This window comes from Castanea sativa, chromosome 11, assembly GCF_040712315.1.
Source record: "Castanea sativa cultivar Marrone di Chiusa Pesio chromosome 11, ASM4071231v1".
NCBI classification, from domain to species: domain Eukaryota; kingdom Viridiplantae; phylum Streptophyta; class Magnoliopsida; order Fagales; family Fagaceae; genus Castanea; species Castanea sativa.
The window spans coordinates 27,973,461-27,992,525 of NC_134023.1; the positions used below are offsets into that span (position 1 = coordinate 27,973,461).

General features: G+C 34.8%; 2 protein-coding genes across 2 annotated transcripts; one reads left to right on the top strand and one right to left on the bottom strand.

The window, feature by feature from the left end:
• Nucleotides 1-952: 952 nt before the first annotated feature.
• On the bottom strand, nucleotides 953-1,531 carry LOC142616313 (putative mitochondrial protein AtMg00310). The gene has a single exon (XM_075789191.1). The coding sequence runs from the start codon at nucleotides 1,529-1,531 to the stop codon at nucleotides 953-955; it is 579 nt and encodes a 192-aa protein (XP_075645306.1).
• Nucleotides 1,532-9,496: 7,965 nt separating this feature from the next.
• Nucleotides 9,497-18,342, top strand: LOC142614795 (ubiquitin-conjugating enzyme E2-17 kDa-like). Its single transcript, XM_075787429.1, has 4 exons — nucleotides 9,497-9,721; nucleotides 13,075-13,202; nucleotides 17,287-17,391; nucleotides 18,006-18,342. Exons 1-4 carry the CDS (start codon nucleotides 9,652-9,654, stop codon nucleotides 18,147-18,149), a joined length of 447 nt encoding a protein of 148 aa, XP_075643544.1. The 5' UTR covers nucleotides 9,497-9,651; the 3' UTR covers nucleotides 18,150-18,342.
• Nucleotides 18,343-19,065: the final 723 nt, after the last annotated feature.

The window sequence follows — 19,065 nt, forward strand, 5'->3', positions numbered from 1 at the left end:
CACCTTCAAAGATGGATTGGCAACTACCAATTTCCTAAACAAACTGTGCAACATGTCTAACTGCTTAAAGTTCTAGGATAACCTGTTTTTGTATTTTTATAAAAAGGAAGTCATCACTTAACCCAAGGAATTTCAACCACCACCCTAATACTGGCTTGTCAATGTCCTAAAAATGACCCCATCAAAGTTAGTTTTGAAGGCTAGCTAGAGTATCAGGTGGTGTCCACTTTGCTTGAACTTGACCCCGTTATTTTGAGGTCATATCTAGTATTCAAAGTTTGCCTTGATTTGGTACTGCTCTTATAGCTTGCACTGCTCTTTTTTCATTTTTGGTTTTTAAGAGTTCACTTTTTGTCTCATTTATCTTATTTTATTAGGAGGCTGAGATTTCTTCATTCTTGTAGCATGAACCTTTGGAAATCAGAGATGAAAAGCTTGGTTGTCTCAACTATTTTTTCCAAAGGCAGCACACTTTCCCCCAACCAAGTCTTGTTTCTTCTATTCCAAATTACCAAACTGTGACAGCAAATAAATCCAGTAGGCGTGACTGATGTCTAACCAGATTAAATAGGTTCAAAAAGGTTCCCACGTCAATTGTTCTTTTATCAATCCAAACGAAATATTTTTTCCAAACTACTTGAGCATTCTCGCAACCCCATAATGCATGTATGCTAGCCTCGGCACTGTTTGAACAGAGAGCACATATGGAGTCTGGAGTCACTTTCCGCTTCAACAAGTTGCATTTTGTTTGCAAGGCACCATTACAAGCTCTCCAAAGAAAATGCTTAATTATACCTAGGATTTTCAGCTTCCATAACCTGTCCAAAAAGATCTTGCAGCATCCTGATTTGAGACAGTAGCTAACGCTCTGTTTTCTTCAACACATAAGAGCTGGTAGCCCGACTCGACAACATTAGTTCCATTTCTATCCCACAACCAAAACAAATGATCCCTAGGCAATAGCACACAATGGTATATCTTTGATCTTTTGAGTTTCAAAAGGTAGGAAAGACTCATCAATTAATTGGCTATTCCACCAGCACGAGCCACTGTCAATAAGAGCAAAAACAGTTGCATTTCTAGGGATAATTGAAGGAGGGGATATAATCTTACCATCACATTCGTGAGGTAACCAATTGTCATTAAAAATCCGAATTTGAGTCCCATCACCAATCCTCCATCGGGCACCTATTGAAATGACTTTCCTTGCTCGGAGGACACTTCTCCATGCAAAGGAACCTGAGTTTGGCTTGGCATAAGAAATATTACCGTTGGGAAAATACTTAGATTTAAATACCTTGTACAAGAGGGAGTCCGTATTGGTCACCAATTGCCAAAATCGCTTAGCCAACATTGCATCATTGAATTTGCATAGATCTTGAAACCCCAAACCACCTTGAGCCTTTGGTTTACATAGTCTCCCAATTTTTCCAATGAATTTTTCGTCGATCTCCTCTTTGTAACCACCAAATTTCTGGATCAATTTTTCAATATCATTGCACAGACCGATTGGTAGCTTGAAACAACTCATTGCAAAAGTAGAAATTTCTTGTACTATAGCTTTCAATAAGACTTCCTTGCCCCCTTTGGATAGTAATTTTTTCTTCCACCCTGTAGCTTTTCCAAACCCTCTCTTTAATATAGTTCAAGCTGACTATTTTGTTCCTCCCCACAACTACTAGCAAGTCAAGATATCTTTCATACTCCTTAATTTTCGGCACCTTAAGTAAGTCCTAGGTTTAGTTTTTTGTTTCCTTAGTCACTAATTTACTAAAGAACAAGGTCATCTTATCTTTATTTATTTGTTGTCCCAAAGCCAATTAATATGTCTCAAAAATTTCTAAAAGATTTGTTAATCTTTGTTTATAGGAGTTAAAAATGTGAGGCAACTTTTTTTTTTTGATGAGAACGTGAGGCAACTTTATTTCAAGCTTTATGCATCGATGCAATTGATAAACACCTATTGACTATTGTTCTAAATTTATGAAATTTTATAAGTATTACTTTTGTGATCTACTGCTCTATGAAATTTTATATTTGTTACTTTAGTTTTCTACGAGTACTGTTATTAAAAATTTGACAGATTGTATTTTGTTTATTTGTCCTATTATAGCGTTGTAAGTTAAAAGATGTAAGTTAAAAGAAAAATGAGGAACTTTTTAGCATTTGGATTCTTAATGTCAAATATAGCATGGACCGTGGAGATTGAAATTCTTAAGAGATATGAAATGAGCTTTTATTATTTTAAACATTATCAACATTTTATATTTGTATAGTTTTCTTTTCTTCCATTTATTTCTTCTTCATTTTGTTACTTCTCCGCAAACATATTTAAAGATGAATAATAATGAAAAGTGCGGGTTTTAATCAATACTAGTAAGTTAACCATACGATGCACAGTTGTCATAATGTTTTAAGTAAATTTATTTTTGGAAAATATTATACATATATTATAGCATATTTATTATAAAATTTTGTTAGTAATGAGTTAAATTGCACACATATATCTATTATAATTATTTTGTTCAAGTAATGAGCAATAGTTAAAACAACTTTGGAGTAATATTGTATGATAAAAGTTGATAAAAGTATATTAATTCATTTTATATTATTGATTTTTATTATGTGATGTAATAAAAAGCTTTATTACAAAATATATATATTGTTTCTTCAATGCTTTGCTATTGCTATGGTGACTTTTGTTATCATCATCAGTTTCTTCATCTTCAACGTTTGAAGTTTAATCCGTTCATATTTATTCAATTTTTGAGCTTTCATCACTTTTTCATTTTGTTGCGTTATTTGTGTTAATCACTAATGAATTGGCACCGGAAGATTCTTGATTGGATTTTACAAAGTTTGGACTTTATCACAAAGATTTTTCGTAGGTATTTGCATTTATGTTAAATTTCAATGATGTAACAGTTTTTTGTAAATGTATTTATTTTTTATTTTTGTTAATTTTGGAATAGTGCAGCAAAAAGAATTAATATAGCATATTGGATTATGTATATTTTAGTAATTATAATGAGATAAATATATTATAAATATTTGGAGAGTATATAGTTATTGTGAGTGCCTCTAACTTTGGGATAGAAAGATTTGTTTTTATTTCACATTTTGCACACCAAAATGATCCTGCCTGTGGTTTGACATTTTTTTCACAAAATACGTACAAAATGTAATACCAACCCATTGTTGTATCAATGTTACTTATTGTTGCAATACTCTAGCAGTTCACATCTTGCAATAAACTTTGAAATTGATACACATTATTTTTCTAATGTAAATAATATGATGTATCATTATTTTTTACGTAAATGATGAGTATAACCTTAAATGATTAACGAACTTATTTTGTAGGATCTCATTCAATGCATTTTATCTTTACAATTGTCTTCATATTATTTAACGATAAATCCTCCTATGAAAATTGTTTTGCATGTACTTTTGGTATTTCTTGTATAGGACCATGTTTTTTTACCATTCTTATCATTGAATTTTTTTAAAGAAAATATTAAGTTAATGGCATTTAGTGAGATAGTATATGCTATTTATTAGACTTTTTGTTATTATAAATTTTAGAAGTATGCACTTGTCAATAATTTCAACAACCTCAGGGATCTCAAGATTTATATATATTTTTGTTGCACTGGTCAATGACAGAGAATTTGTCTGCATAAATTGCATAGAACATTATTAATAGAAAAAAGTATATTGAATTGAAATTAGGGAAAAATGGAGACATGATTACATGAGAATGAGATTTTCTAGAAGTATCATCTATGCGTGGGGAAGGAAGAAGAGAATTTGTAAGAGGGTAAGAGTTTTTGTTTTGATTTACACATGAGAATGGTCAAACTTGGGTCATGATATGTAAGATAATAACTGTCTTTGAGTTTTTCATAAGGTTTGATCTACTTTTAACAGGTAGTCCATTTTGTAGTGAATAACTTTTGGTCTAATTGTCAAGAACAACCCATATTTTATATAATAGTAAAAAGAAGTTATTATAATATATTGGGTAACAGTATAAAAAACTTAATAAAAAGAGGTGAAAAATGCTAAATTTATATAATAGTAAAAATAAGTTACTATGATTTATTAGGTAACAATAAAAAAACTTAATGAAAAGAGATAAAAAATGTTAAATGCAACATTAGAGTGCCATGTGGCAGGACTTCATATATATATATATATATATATATATATATAAGGTGATGAGATCATTGCTAAGGGGTGGGTAGTGAAACATGATGGTTTCTACAACTTGATAGTTTTTGATAGTTTAAAATTGTCAAACTTGGTCTAACACTTCGAATCCATCATTGTCATCAGAAGAGGATGGGAATGGACTATCAAGTTGCTTGGTATAGATTTTCTTGTTTGTTGAATTGTTGTATGTTGATACCCAAAATAATACAACAAGAAGGCCATCTTGAGGAATCAGACCATGGGCCTTATGTGAATACAAAGGACCCATGGTTCTATAAAGACAGTTTTGTAAAAGAGGTTAAAGAGCCATGAAGAATGGGATAAAAGGCCATCAATAAAGAAAGAGAGAAAATGGCCTTGAATAAGGTGCAAATGACCTAAGAAAATGGTCCTCAAAATGGAGAAGTTATTACATGTTACCGGTGCATGTTTCCTCTCTCTCACAAGGGGGTGGACCCCACACTTGTGGGGTCCACCCCCTTGTGAGAGAGAGGAAACATGCACCGGTAACATGGTGAAATTTTTCCTCAAAATGGTCCTTGAAAGGGATCCCTAGAAAACCCAGCAAAAAAAGGGGCAAGCCTAATGGACCCACCAAGGAAAATAGCCACTAAGGACCAAGTTCCATTGGTAGGAGAGCATGAAAGGCACTTATGACATTTTGACTTTCGAGGAACCATGACTAGAAAAAAAAAAAAAAAAAACAAGTAAAGATACTTGGAGACTTTAGGAGTTCATTGATTTCAAAGGAGCATCTATGCCATTTTCAAAGAGAAAAAAGAGAAGAAAAGGGGATTCAATATGTGGAGTCATTATCAAGCCAAAAGAGCCTTTGAACTGTCCATTTCCCAACCTTGAGAAGAGGACCTCGGCTAACACTTGGGTTACTTGAGAAAATCATCATCCATAAAGGGAAAAAAATTAAAATACTTTCAAATGTGGGTTCCTAGGAAAACGAAATAAGAGTAGAAAGAGGAAAGAAGACCCACAAAACTCCTTCAGATTCATGGCAGAAAGCAATGGTTGATCCAGCAAATTAAAGGTAGCTCCATCCCAAGGAACCAGACCATACTCAGCAAACCAAAGGCATCCTTATCTTGAGGAACTAGACCATACTGATGGAAATATGCATATTTGTATCGCATACAAAACATATGCAGTGGAAAAATAACGGATTTACTTCATTCATAAATGTTAACATGTATAATGTAAGTTTCAGAATTTGAGAACAAAAGAGTGTACCTTGGAGCGGTGAATTTCAAAATCGAAGATCAGAAGCACTTTGGAACACTTTCAATCTTCACTCCAATTCTACTAACGCCCAAGATGTGTGGTCTCTTAATCAGTTCCAAAGGGAGAATGTTATCTAACACTTACATATACCACTTCACAATAGTGTTCATACAAAAATTCTCTACAGAAAATTCTGTATATTTCTCCATTTGTATCTAACTGATTATCTAATTGGGCTGACCTTTTGGGCCTTTTACAATTGGGCTTAAGTGTGTGACTTGGAGTGGGACCAATAAGACACTAGCTCCAATGGGTCTTGGGTTTTTCTATCAACTCTTGACAAGTCCAAAGTTACCATTAACTATATTTAATACCACTATATAAATATAGTTGCACTCTAGGCCTTATTTGTAAATTATATTCCAAGACTTTATTGTACATGCAACCCCTTCATAAAATATTCATAGTAATACAAAGTCATAAATATAGACTGCCACTTTGTAAATTACTACATCTTATCCTTGAGTACCTGGTTTAATCTTTTAAAATTATTCATTATATATTAATGAAATCTAATTCCATAAATATATATATACTTTAGTAACTCCTTACTAAAGTGGTTAGGCCTAACTCTCTGAATAACAAACCCATTAAACTTATCTCAAGAGAATATTTTGTATTTTCGTTAAGAAACTATGAATTCCATCTTGAGAATATATGTTCCATCAACACTAAATGTGGTTGCCCAACATACTGAGGTTTTGACTGTAACAATAGATCTCACTTCTGATATATCAAAGCAACCTACACTTCATGATCAGGTCCATTATCCTCTCAGAATTAACAATTCATGTAAATATAAGTCGTAAATTTATTATTCAATTGACAGTCATTAGGAGAATAATAAAACTCACAGCGATCCAGTTCAATATGTCTTAACTCTTAAAACATATCAACATACCAACTAGAAATCTCCATTTCCATGATCAAGACAAATCATCTTAGTTGATATGTTATAGTCTTCGCAGATGAAATGTCCAATCTCATCACCGACTACGAACTACATTTTGAGTTTACAAGGAACTTGTGATTTACATCTTCTGTGACTAAATCATATACAATGCATCTCATGGACTATTTGATAATGTCCCAATATTCATGTTACAATTATTTCAGATAAAAATAAAACAACTTTATTAAACACAATATTAAGTCATACACAATGTCATACATAATATCATACATAGCATCATACAATAAGATTTAAGGGCATTAATCCTAACACATACCAACTATAAGAAGAACATCAAAGTAGAATAGAGGAGGAGGAGAAATACTTAGCATCTAAGATTTGCATGATATTGAGAAAAAAAAAGAAAAAAAAAAAGAAGAAGCAAGCAACACCAGACTAGGTCAAGGACCTTGGGAAGAAAATATTGTATGAATAGAAATCTTAACATGTAGAAATACTTGAGGCTCCACTCTAATCTAAAGTCCCAGATCTCACAATTCTTGTAGAGTCTCAATGACCTATTTAAGTCTGTGAAGTTTGGAATTTATAGGCTTTGTGTCTTTTTCTCCTAGAGTAGAATATGTTTGAGTTCCATGGCTAGCTAATATAGTTCATAAAGACTCTCTAAGAAAGAGAAGTACTGTAGAAGGGAAAATCTGTACTTATAGAACTTGTATTTTGGAAAATCATGTTGATCTATGATTCCAAGTCTTGTGGACCCTAAAGGGTTTATTAAAGTTTGTGGAACTTGGGATTTGAAGGCCTTGTGGCTCTAGGAACCAGTATTTTAGGTTTCACAAATAAAATAATAAAATCCATTGAATTACTCATTTTCTCTTTAAGTCTCTTAGTTCCTTCATATGCATATATTTATTTTTTCGTCTTGCTTTTCAGATTGGTATTTCCATACATGTTAATTTTGAGAAATGGATCATCTTCCACGGTGGAACCAAACCTTGCTCACCATAATTCTATTGTGGCCTTGAAGAGCCCAAGACTTACAACTAGAGCGTGAGCATGACAAATGACAAAAAATCAGCCTTCAACATTGTCTCTCTCCCATTAAAAGTTAGGATAGTTGTAACATGTAAATGTAATTATCAATTTGCGGAAAAAATGAGGATACTATTAATTACATATGTGTTTAATGATGATATGGATAATTGCGTGTTTTTTTAATCATTAGATCTTTTACACACATATATGAGTTCAAACTTCAAATTACAATTGATATAGGAATTAAACTATTTTTAAGTCATAAATTTCTAAAAGATTTTTTTTTTTTATTTAAAAATGGTCTAACTCTTGTGTCAATTGTAATTTGAAGTGTGAACTCATATATGACATATGCATGTAATTGTAATTGTAATTGCTTTTAATTATATCAGGGTTATCCTAGTTTTTATTTATGACAAATGTTAATAATAATATGAGTCTCACTTAGGTGGCGTTTGGATCCGCGTTCACGTTTGCGTTTCTTTTCTTTGCGCGTTTTTTTTTTCCAGCCGCAGTTGCAGACCAATTCTTCTGTGAACAGTGCACCCGTGCACTATTCATGAACCCACAAACTTCACTTTTTAGCCATTTTTTCATAAAAAATGGGTCTCACGGCACTATTTACACGTTTAAAAATTATTCTGCTACAGTGTTTTCAGTTTTTAGCAATAAGTTTTATCCAAACGGACCCTTAATAAAAAAAATTGAATAAATACAAAAAATTGTATAATGTTGAGTGAAGCTAAAACCAACCAAGCTAGCAAAATAGTAAAGGACAAAAATTATAATGCTTAGAGCATCCACATCAGTTAGTGTATTTTACACATCCATTTATACACTAAAAACCTACTTTTTTTTATTTTACACATTCATTTTTACAAAACATTCATATCAGTTTATCTATTCTATCATCTCTTTTATTTAAATAATCAATTTTCTCAATTTTTTTTTATTTCTCTCAACTACCCCCTTTACAAACGTGCACACACTCTCTCTCTCTCTCTCTCCACCCATTTTTTCTCATTTGTAGCTCTCTCTCTATACCCATCTCTATACCAATTTATGAACACAAATCAACTCTCCCTAGCTCGGTCAAGCATCGATCAAACTCTCCGATCAAACTCGATCAAGCATTGATCAAGCCATGCTTTATTCCTAGCAAAACTCTCGAACATAGATCAAACCGGTCAAGCACCGATCAAACTCTCGAACACAAATCAACTCTCCAATCAAACTCGGTCAAGCACCGATCAAGTTTGATCAGATCTCCCTAGCTCCGATCAGGCAAGACCCACGAGCTTCAATCAAGCAAGACCCACAAGCTCCGATTGTTCCACAAGCATCGATCAAGCACCGATCGTTCCGATCAAGTACCGATTTGTCTCTTTGTTGGTTTGTTTGTGTGGGTTTGTTTGTGTGTGGGTGTGTTTGTGTATCTCTGTGGTGCGTGGATTGGAGATCGCGGCTGGGCTCGGTGGTGCGTGGATCGGAGATCGCGGCTGGGCTCGGCGTGGATCAGAGATCGCGGTTGGAATCAGAGATCGGTGCTGTAGATCGGAGCTGGAAAATGGGTAGAGAGATGGGTAGAGAGAGAGAGAGAGAGCGAAAGAGAAATAAGAGAAGGAGAGAGAGAGAGACATGAATCAGAAATGAAGAGAGAGAGAGAGAGAGAGAGAGAGAGAGAGAGAAATTACCAAAAAATGAAGAAGCGCGCGGCAGTTGGAGAGTAATAATAAAAAAAGTGAGGAAATTATTATTTAATTAATAGAGGGAGTAGGATAGATGAATTGATGTGAGTGATTTGTAAAAATGAATGTGTAAAATTTTAAAAGGAAATTTTTTGTGTAAAATAGAGAAAATTTTTACATGAGCTGATGTGTTTGCTCTAAGAGTCAATAACAAACAAGTCTTTATTTATTTCCTCTTTCTTTTGTTTTTGCCCACAGTGGAAGAGATTATCCAACCGTAACCGTTCATCTATTTAGAAAAAAGTAGTCAACACAACAAACGGTCAAAAATCAATCACAACAAACGAGAACCAGATTCTCATGAAAAAGGAAATGGACTTTGAATCTTTTCTTACTAGTATCTTTTATACGTTTCGTCAAGTTTGTTCGTCTCTCTCTCTCTCTCTCTCTCTCTAAAAAATCTCTCCAGCTCGCGTTTAGATCGGAGGCGATCTTCGAGCTTCATCAATGGCTTCGAAGCGGATCTTGAAGGAGCTCAAGGACCTCCAGAAAGACCCCCCTACCTCTTGCAGTGCTGGTACCATATTCTTCACCAAACCCCCTTTTCTTCCTTTTCTTATTACTATTTTTTTCTCTTCTAATGTCATAAACATGGTTCGAGGCTCGATCCACAATCTCTCTAGTTTTTTGGGATCTGGGTTGTCATTTTTTTGAGTCAAATATGCTTTTTTTTTGGGGTGGAAAATTCTGAGGGATATGCATGTGGGTCTTCTGTGTACTTTGGAAGCTTATACATAAAATGAAAGCGTGATCTGATTGAATGAGCTTGGTTGTGTAGTTACTTGAGCTTTTGCTACGGATGAAAAGAATAAAATTTTTTAATTGGTTGATGTTTTAGATTTTCCATAATTCCGTTTGATCTGTGAGCTATGTGAATAGATAATTTTTTTTGTTAAAACTATTGGATGGTGCTTTGTGATTGTTTTAAGTACATTTAAAGTTGGGAGTTTGTGTTGCAAGTTGTGGGAATCATCAATTTTACAGGATTAAATGGATGCGGAATTCTTGTGCAAGTTTGGCTGAGCGTATTTAATGGCTTTGATTAATAAATGCAGTAGATATAATAGCAAATATGAGATTGTCTCTTAGATTGGAATTTTTTCATTAAGATGTAATGGGCTTTGATTATAAGACTATTATTAAAGATTTTACAGCTTAATTATCCGTGTGATGTACATTTTCAGAAAGTCGGATGTTATAACTTGTTGTTTGATTCTTGAACTGAAGTACCTTTCTGAATTTTAAACGGTCTTTGCACTGCATATTGTTAACACGAAATGATATTTTGTTGAGTAACACTTATGCCAAGTAATGAAATGCATGAATAATTTTTTCCTCCTTGTGCAAACTTGGAACAAAATTGTCACCTTTGTTATCAAATATGCTTCTTAGTGCTTAATATATATTTTCTCAGTATTCTCCTTATTCATTGGAGTAGCTCTTTGGCTTCTTTGAAAATAATTATTCTTTATTTTACTAGACTGGTCATGTTCAATACCCTTAAAAGTGGATTTGATGTAGAAAATTCCAAAAAATCAACAAGCTACACAATCATGATTGGCCCATGACATGATCTACCTACGTGCATGCTGATATATAAAAATGTTTAGAAAAGGTTCTAGGGGCTTTTCCATTGTCTTGAAGCTGGAACTGTTGATTGAAGTTTTGCATTATGCATCTGTAAAAATTTGCTCATCCCAGCCACCAAAAAGAGAGAGACAGAGAGAGTAGCCGTATTGATGAATCACTATTAGTGGCTCCCTCTTTTAGGAATAAATGTGGTAGATGTTACTCCTAAGAGTATCTCATGTTAATTAAATTTCTTTCATATTATATAGTTTAGAACCTCTTAAATGAACCTCCTCTCCTTGTAAGAGCAAGGTGGAGGCTTGGAGGGTGAGGTCATGAGTTCAAGACCCACCAGATGTAATTACCAAGAAAATAGTTTTGAACTTCTTCAGTTCTCTAAATAGTTCCCATCTGTGTTCTGGATAACATTAGTCCAACTCTTTCAAATTTGAAAAGCTACTATAGAATGTAACATTCTTTATTGGGCATAAGGAACTTCTTGTTATTCAATTAAGCTTTATTTAGAAAATGTCTTTGGCTTTATGCCACAGAGAATAATACTTTATGGGGGAAAATAGTGGACAGAAAATACGAAGTGAATGGGGTGGATGATGCTTGGGGATAGTGGGTGGACCATATGGTGTGAGCCTTTGGAAGCACATTAGAAGTGGGTGGGGAATTTTTTCCAGATTTATAACCTGCAAGGTTGGTAGTGTTACTAATATCTGCTTTTGGCATGATTTGTGGTGTGGGTATGTGATCCTTAAGGTGGCATTAGCAGATTTGCATAGAGTTGGACAATCTAAGGAGGCGTTTATCACGGACTATAGGCACACTATTCATTGGGACATAGCCTTTATTAGAGATGTACATGACTGGAACTTGGGAGTTCTATCACCTTTCTTAATTTTATACTTGCACATACTCTATAAAGAATTGAAAATGAGAAGAATAAGATAGGATCTGCTGGGCTCCAATGAGGCTGGAAATATGCATTCCCTAGGAATAAAGTATTTGGAGGGTTAAGTTCCCTACCAAAGTTACATTCTTCACATGGACAACAGCTTTAGGAAAGATTCTCACGATGGACAACAGCTTTAGGAAAGATTCTCACGATGGACAACTTATGAAGGAGGAATATAATTGTTGTGGATTGTATGGTGTTAACTCTTTTTGGGATATCTTGGGTTATGCCTAAGGATGTAGTGGAGCTTTTAGCAAGCTGGCCAGGCAGGTTCAGAAAACATAGAGATGGAGTGATTTGGAACATGATCGCTCACTGTTTGATGTGGGGCATATGGAGGGAGAGGAATGCCCAGATTTTTTAAGGAGCTGAAAGAGTGATTCATGAGTTGAGAATGTCTTTCTTCAGACTTTGTTGGGGCAGAAAAATGCTTTGGGAGTTTTCTTTTTTTCTTCCTTGCTGATCTGATTGAAAGCTGTTGCTTTTGTACTTTTTAGTTCTGTTTGTTCTCTTGAGTTCCTTAGTACACGTCCTGTGTGGTTTGGCTTTTTTGTTCAGTACTGTCTTTTTTCATCAATGAATTTTATTTATTTATCAAAAAAAATTGTTGTGGATTGGAGTTGTATGTGTAAAAAAGGTGGTGGATCAATTGATCACTTGCTTCAACTCTAGGATAACACTCAAGAATGCTCTGTTTTTTTTTTGGGATATGTTGGGTTATGCGTAAGAGAAAAGAAGATTTGTTGGCATGTTGGAAGGGGTGTTTTGGAAGACACCAAAGAGAATACGTTTGGACTGGAATCCCTTTGTGTATAATGTGAACTATTTGGAGAGAATGCGATAGCCGCACATTTAAAGGAGTTCAATGAGCTATGCCAAAACTAAAGATGATCTTTTTACGTCCTATGTATGATTGGATGGCTGCTGAATGTAGTCATTCTTTTCCTAATTTGCTTGAGTTTTGTGATCTTTGTAATTTTAGATGACTTTTGTGGTGCATCTCATGCATATCTCCTGTGTACCTGTGCTGTGCGCTTGTTTAAATAATCAATAAAATTTCTTACTTACCAATCATAAAATATATAGAGTCCAGGCAAACAGGGTTATGCATCCAAACAAAACAATGATGATTTTAAGGTGCCCATTTTGAATTATCAAAAAGATAATTTTGTCCTTTTCTTTTTAAAAAATTTTTACGACAATTTTATTGGAAAAAAAAAATTGTGATTTGATCTATTAAAAAGGGCTTTTATACATGTTTTATGTTCAATACAATGTCTTTAATTATGAAATATTTTAGCATTTAAAGTTTTGCTTTCTGAATGTTACTTTGCCAGGCCCTGTAGCTGAAGACATGTTTCATTGGCAAGCAACAATAATGGGTCCCACAGATAGCCCTTATGCAGGGGGAGTCTTTTTAGTCACTATTCATTTCCCTCCTGATTATCCTTTTAAACCTCCTAAGGTATGGCCTCTTTTCTAAATGTTTACGTAAATGTAGTTGATGCTTTTTCTTAGGGAATCCCCATATGTTATTAAATACATTTAATTCAAAATGAAGACACCTATTTTAGGATTCCTGGAGTTGCAAGCTTTCCTATCTTCTTTAGGGGTTTGTGTATGTGTGTGTGTGTGTGTAGTTTTTCCTTTTGATGTTTAGTTCACCAAATATTTTTATCTTTCATTTGATTTTGCACTTAATTCTTTTGACTATCTGAACTTGGGCCTTTGGTTGCGAAAGTTTACATTCCACTAGTTTTAGTTGTCTTTGTGAGTGTGTTATATGTTTTGCAGCAGTTAAATTGTTTGTTTGAACGCACCCAATACTAATTGGTGGCCGTGTCTTTTAAGCGTAATTGTGTGCCTTAGGGATGGCACCATGGTGGTATTTTTTTTAAGGAGCACCCATTCTCTGTTTTTCCACTCTGAGGAATCCCCCCACCTCCCCTGCTCAAGTTTTAATGGGGCATGCTGTCCTTGCCCATTGGTATTCTGGGAACCTGTCCCCACCCCCATTTTGCTTAACAACAAAGCCTTGACCTTCATCTTCTCAATACTTCTCTGATGTCAGGTATTGGGTTGGTTGATGAAGCACTAATCTCTGCAAACAAGCCCAAATAAAAATAAAAATATCGTTTTTGTCAATTAAATTAGAGTAGGCCTTGTTTGGTCGGAAAATGAAAGGAAAAAAAAAATAAATAAAGAGAAGGAATTTAGAATTTATGAACATGGATTTGCCAGCAGCAAAAGCAAAAAATGAATAAGTTTTACAATAAAATAGAACCTGCTAGATGTTAAATCATGTGAATCAAGGTAGTCTTTTTAATATTATCTAGACCAAGAAAAGAGATCTTTAGTCTTCTTGCTAGAGACCCAAAAGCATGCCAATATTCCACAGAACCAATTAACAAGGATCATGAATTCTCCATGAGATTCACCCTGAATCTGACAAATTTCATTGGGAAACTGTAGGGCGATGGAGAGAGATAGAGTTTAGAGAGATCGGGCTTTGTCTATTTTGGTGGATAAGGGATGAGAGAGAGAGAGAGAGGTTGAAGAACCTTAAAAGTAAAGATACACACATATACATACATACATGAGTGTTTTTGTTAATATACTAGTCTAGGTGGGGCAAGGGTTGTCAATTCTTATACCTGCTCCACAACCAAATGGGGTTTGAAAATGAAATTGTCCTTGCGCATGCCCTTGACAGGGTGAGTTGGAGTGGGCAAGAATTTGTCCCCAGACTTTGCCTCTTCTAGTTCAGTGGAATAATGTGTTAAGTGATATTTACATATTCATGTTATTGACTATGTAATATGGCCTGCAACAAGGTTTTTAATTAGAGAAAACCTTCAGTCAGGTCCTGGCGTAAAGAAGGCATTTTACGCCACCAATGATTTGCCACCACGTCATATTTCCATTGATCTTACAATACACTCTTGCACACACAAGTATAACTCAATTAAACACAAAATTCTCAAACACCTATCAGACCTGAGAAGCTCCAACGCCTCTCATCTCCTCCTCTCCTCGTACCACTGGACCTCCACCCCGCCGTTGGAGCCGCTGCACACATCGGTCAAGAGCTAGCGTCGCCACACCGGATTCTCATCAAGGTATCACAAATTTAATGGAATTTTGGGTCTGGCTTCCTTCTCATTCTCTCCCATTTTTTTTGAGACATGGGTTTGTGATTTTAAGCTCAAAAGAGTCTTTAAGGCTTTTCCGATGAACACATTTGATTTTAAGCACAAGGAAGACAGAAAGTCTTTCTTTGTTGTATCTGCAAAAGTCTTCGAAGCTTTTGAAACAAGCCCATTAGATTTTTATCAATCTTAAGCTGATTCCCACCTCAAAATTTCAATCTTTAATTTTTTTTTCTCTTTCTTTATTGTTTCCACAGAATTTGTAAGTCATGGGTTTTGTGATTTTAAGCACAAAAAACAAAGTTCTTGAAGCTTTTGCTGCAAACCCACCTCCGTGTCATTTTTTTTTTCATAATCTTCTTTTCCTTAAATGTGATAGTTGTTATCATTAATATGTATTCGAAACCCAATGTTTCAGTGTTCTTGCTCTTCAATTTAACACCCAATGTTTCACTGTCCTTCATCAAACACATCCCTACAGAACTATCAGCCACTAAAGAACCATCTCCAGCAAGAACTCTTTTAGGAGCTCAAACATTTGACGAGGAGTGGAAAAATGAATTGGGTTTCAAAGCTCAAACCTTGACCGATGGGGAGGAACCGGTGCCAGCTCTCGACTGATGTTTGCAGTATCTCCAGCAGTGGGGTGGAGCTCCAGTGGTATGAAGAGAAGGAGATGAGAGGCGTTGGAGCTTCTAGGGTTTGTGTTTAGTTGAGTTATACTTATGTGTGCAAGAGTGTAGTGTAAGATCAATGGAAATATGACATGGCGGCACATCATTGGTGGTGTAAAATGCCTTCTTTACGTCAGGACCTGACTAAAGGTTCTCTCTTTTACTTATTACTAGGGGTGAGGGGGTGGGAGATCTGTAGGAGTGTCATTTTAAAAAAAATTAAGTTTTTTGTTTTTAAGTTTTGGAATAATTACACTTTGCCCACTTGTGGTTTGCTTTTAATTCGATGTGCCTACCTGTGGTTTAAATTTTGACACTTTGCCCACCTTTGGTTCCCACCGTTACTCTGCCGTAACCCACCTCTCCCTCGGCCGTTACTAACACTAAATATGTAAAAAATAAAATCCCAAACAAATCAAAAAGGTTTGCACTCCCAAAACTCACTCACTCCCATACGGCTTGCTCACCAAACTAAGATCCTACAATGGGCTTCGCTTGAGATCACTAGGTTTTGATCTTGCTTGCAAACCGAGCCGAGGAAGAAGGAGACACAGTTGCTCCTCTGTTCAGCTGTGGTGTAGATCAGAATCACCTAAGACATGCGCTTCGCTTCGCTTGAGATGACTGGGTTTTGATCGAGAATGCAAACCGAGCCGAGGAAGAAGGAGACAACTATGGGAGCTTGAGATAACTGGGTGTTGCTCCTCTATCATGAGTACCGAACGGAAAACAAAGTGCACTATTCGGTACTTTGTCTTCCTGCCTCAAAATTTCAGCCTCCAACTGGATCTTTCATGTGCAAGATAGAATGGTTATCTTGTTCAATTTCAAATGAATTACAAGCTGAACTTAAAAAATAAAATAAAAAATAGATTTTTAAAAAAATCAGAGAATTTCAAGATAGATTTTAATGCTTTAACAGAATGTCCAAACTTATTTTAGTCCAGTTCCTTTTCCAAATCCTAGAACAGCAGAGAGAAGGGTCTCTTTGTACATCAAACTATTACTTGTTTGTTCATCACCTAAAAAAAGTCTCCAAAACCTTTGCTTGCTTGTGGAAACAGAAAGGAGTGTAACAGAGTTCAGTATGTTTGTCTTGTACAAATTTGAAGCCATCTCCACTCATATATGACTGTCTCGTTTCTGTCTTAACAGTTAGTACTTGAACTAAAACTCCTCCGACAGTGAGTGAGTTTTGGGAGTGCAAACCTTTTTGATCTGTTTGGGATTTGATTTTTTACATGTTTAGTGTTAGAGTAATGGCTGAGGGAGAGGTGGGTTACGGCAGAGTAACGGTATGAACCACATGTGGGCAAAGTGTCAAAATGTAAACCACGGGTAGGCACATCGAATTAGAGGCAAACTACAGGTAGGCAAAGTGTAATTATCCCTTAAGTTGTTAAATGAACTGTCTTTTGAATGTTCATAGTAATAATCTCCTGTCTTATACAAAATATATATGGTAATTAACATGCTAATTGAGATCTTGTTTATAAATCAAAGCTTGGTAATGTGAAATTGGACGTTTATGAATTTCAATGTTTGGCATCTGCAAGAAATTAATTAGTCACATGCCTCTGAATGTGAACATTCTATAACTTAGATTTATCAGTGCAAGTTTTCTTCTTCTTCTTCTCTCTCAGTTTTGTTTAAGTTGATAGTTTAGGAATAAAGTTTGCAAGTTACTTTTTACCTTTATCCCTCCCTCTCTGTATGTTTCTTGCAGGTCGCATTTAGGACCAAGGTTTTTCATCCAAACATAAACAGCAATGGCAGCATATGCCTTGACATTTTAAAAGAACAGTGGTGCCCTGCACTGACTATATCCAAGGTTCTGATCTCATACCACTTAACTCATAGGTTTTGAATTTTTCTTAACTAAAATAATTATGGTCTTGCCATGGTAATCATAGAAATATATTCTTGAGAATTGGAAATCCATTTCCTTGAGAATCATTTCTGACCTCATTAGTAGGTTGGTGATTGTAGACTTCAAATCACAAGCATACATGTGAGATATAGATCAAAGCCCCTTTATTCATGGCCCTCACATTGACTTGTTCCATAACCAAAATCAGGATAATGGATGTGTAACTAATTTAACATATTGTTCAGGTTCTCATTTAAATTTAATAATAATAAAAAAAATCAAAGATTAACCAAAAAGAAAGGAAGTTTACCCATTATCAGTATCTTAAATCTAAAATCAAATGCCCCAAAAAAAAAAAAAAAAAAATTCATCACCATGTGTATCCATGATTTGGATTTCCTTTGAGGAAAATATCCCATGGGCTCACTTATATATGCTGGAAATGGTTTTAGAAAGTGGGGATGTAGGGATGAGTGGCTTTTTGTGTAAATCATGGATGCTTTTCACCCTTCTTCACTCTCTCATCATTGCTGTTTTTTAAGTTGGTGGGAAGGGTTCTTGTTCTCTTTTTTCAGGTGTTACTCTCCATCTGTTCCCTCTTGACGGACCCAAACCCGGATGATCCTTTGGTGCCAGAAATTGCGCATATGTATAAGACAGACAGGGCCAAGTATGAGACAACTGCTAGGAGCTGGACACAGAAGTATGCGATGGGCTAGTGTGCTTTGTTGCATTAAGGACCTTGTCTTTCAAGTCCTTGTTATGTAAAAATGAGGTTCTAACCGACTAATCTATATATTATACATACATAAAACATGAAAGCGTGCAAGTGTGCTTTGCTGTTTCACCTTTTCATTTGTTTGACAATCATGTCCTACTCTGTTTTAAGATGCTTAATTTTTTTTCTTGCTAGTATAAGTATTGTCATGGCTGTTCTAAGTTTTTATTTATTTATTTATCCAAAATATAAAAATTACCAGGAGCACTTGTTAACAGTGTGTTATTGTGCTAAGGTACTTGGTAATATACTTTTGGATGAAATTACATCCAATAACTTGTGGTCTGTGACACCAAGTAGAATTTTTTGGCGGTTAAAATGGAATGACTGGTCAGATTTGTTCCGCATGAATAATGATTTATGGTTCACGTTAAAATTTTGAGTTATTTGTAGTCACTTTATTATTAATGGACCCATTATAAACATATTTATTTCTTTAATAAGCTTCCAAGCCATTTAATTCCTTAGCAAAAATTATCCATTTCATTCATCCATTACTATCTGAACTCCTAAATATAATCAAGTTAGATAGGGTTGGATTATCAGTTCGGGCATTATTGTCAGGCCTACTGGACTATTCATTTTCAATGAAGTTTATTTAATTCTAGGATTGGAGTTGGACTATTGTTATATATACATTTGGGTCTAACATTTAAAAAAGTCGTACTTGTATAATAAGTGTTAGTTAGATACTGCTTATTTTGTTAAAAAATGAAAATTAAAATAAAAAAAATATTTTGGATTACTGTTCACAAAGAAAATACTGAACACATGCCTATTTGCATTGTTGATGTTCAATGAACAGTATAATAAATGATGATTAAAAAAAAAAAAAATGCCAGACATGCAAAATAAAC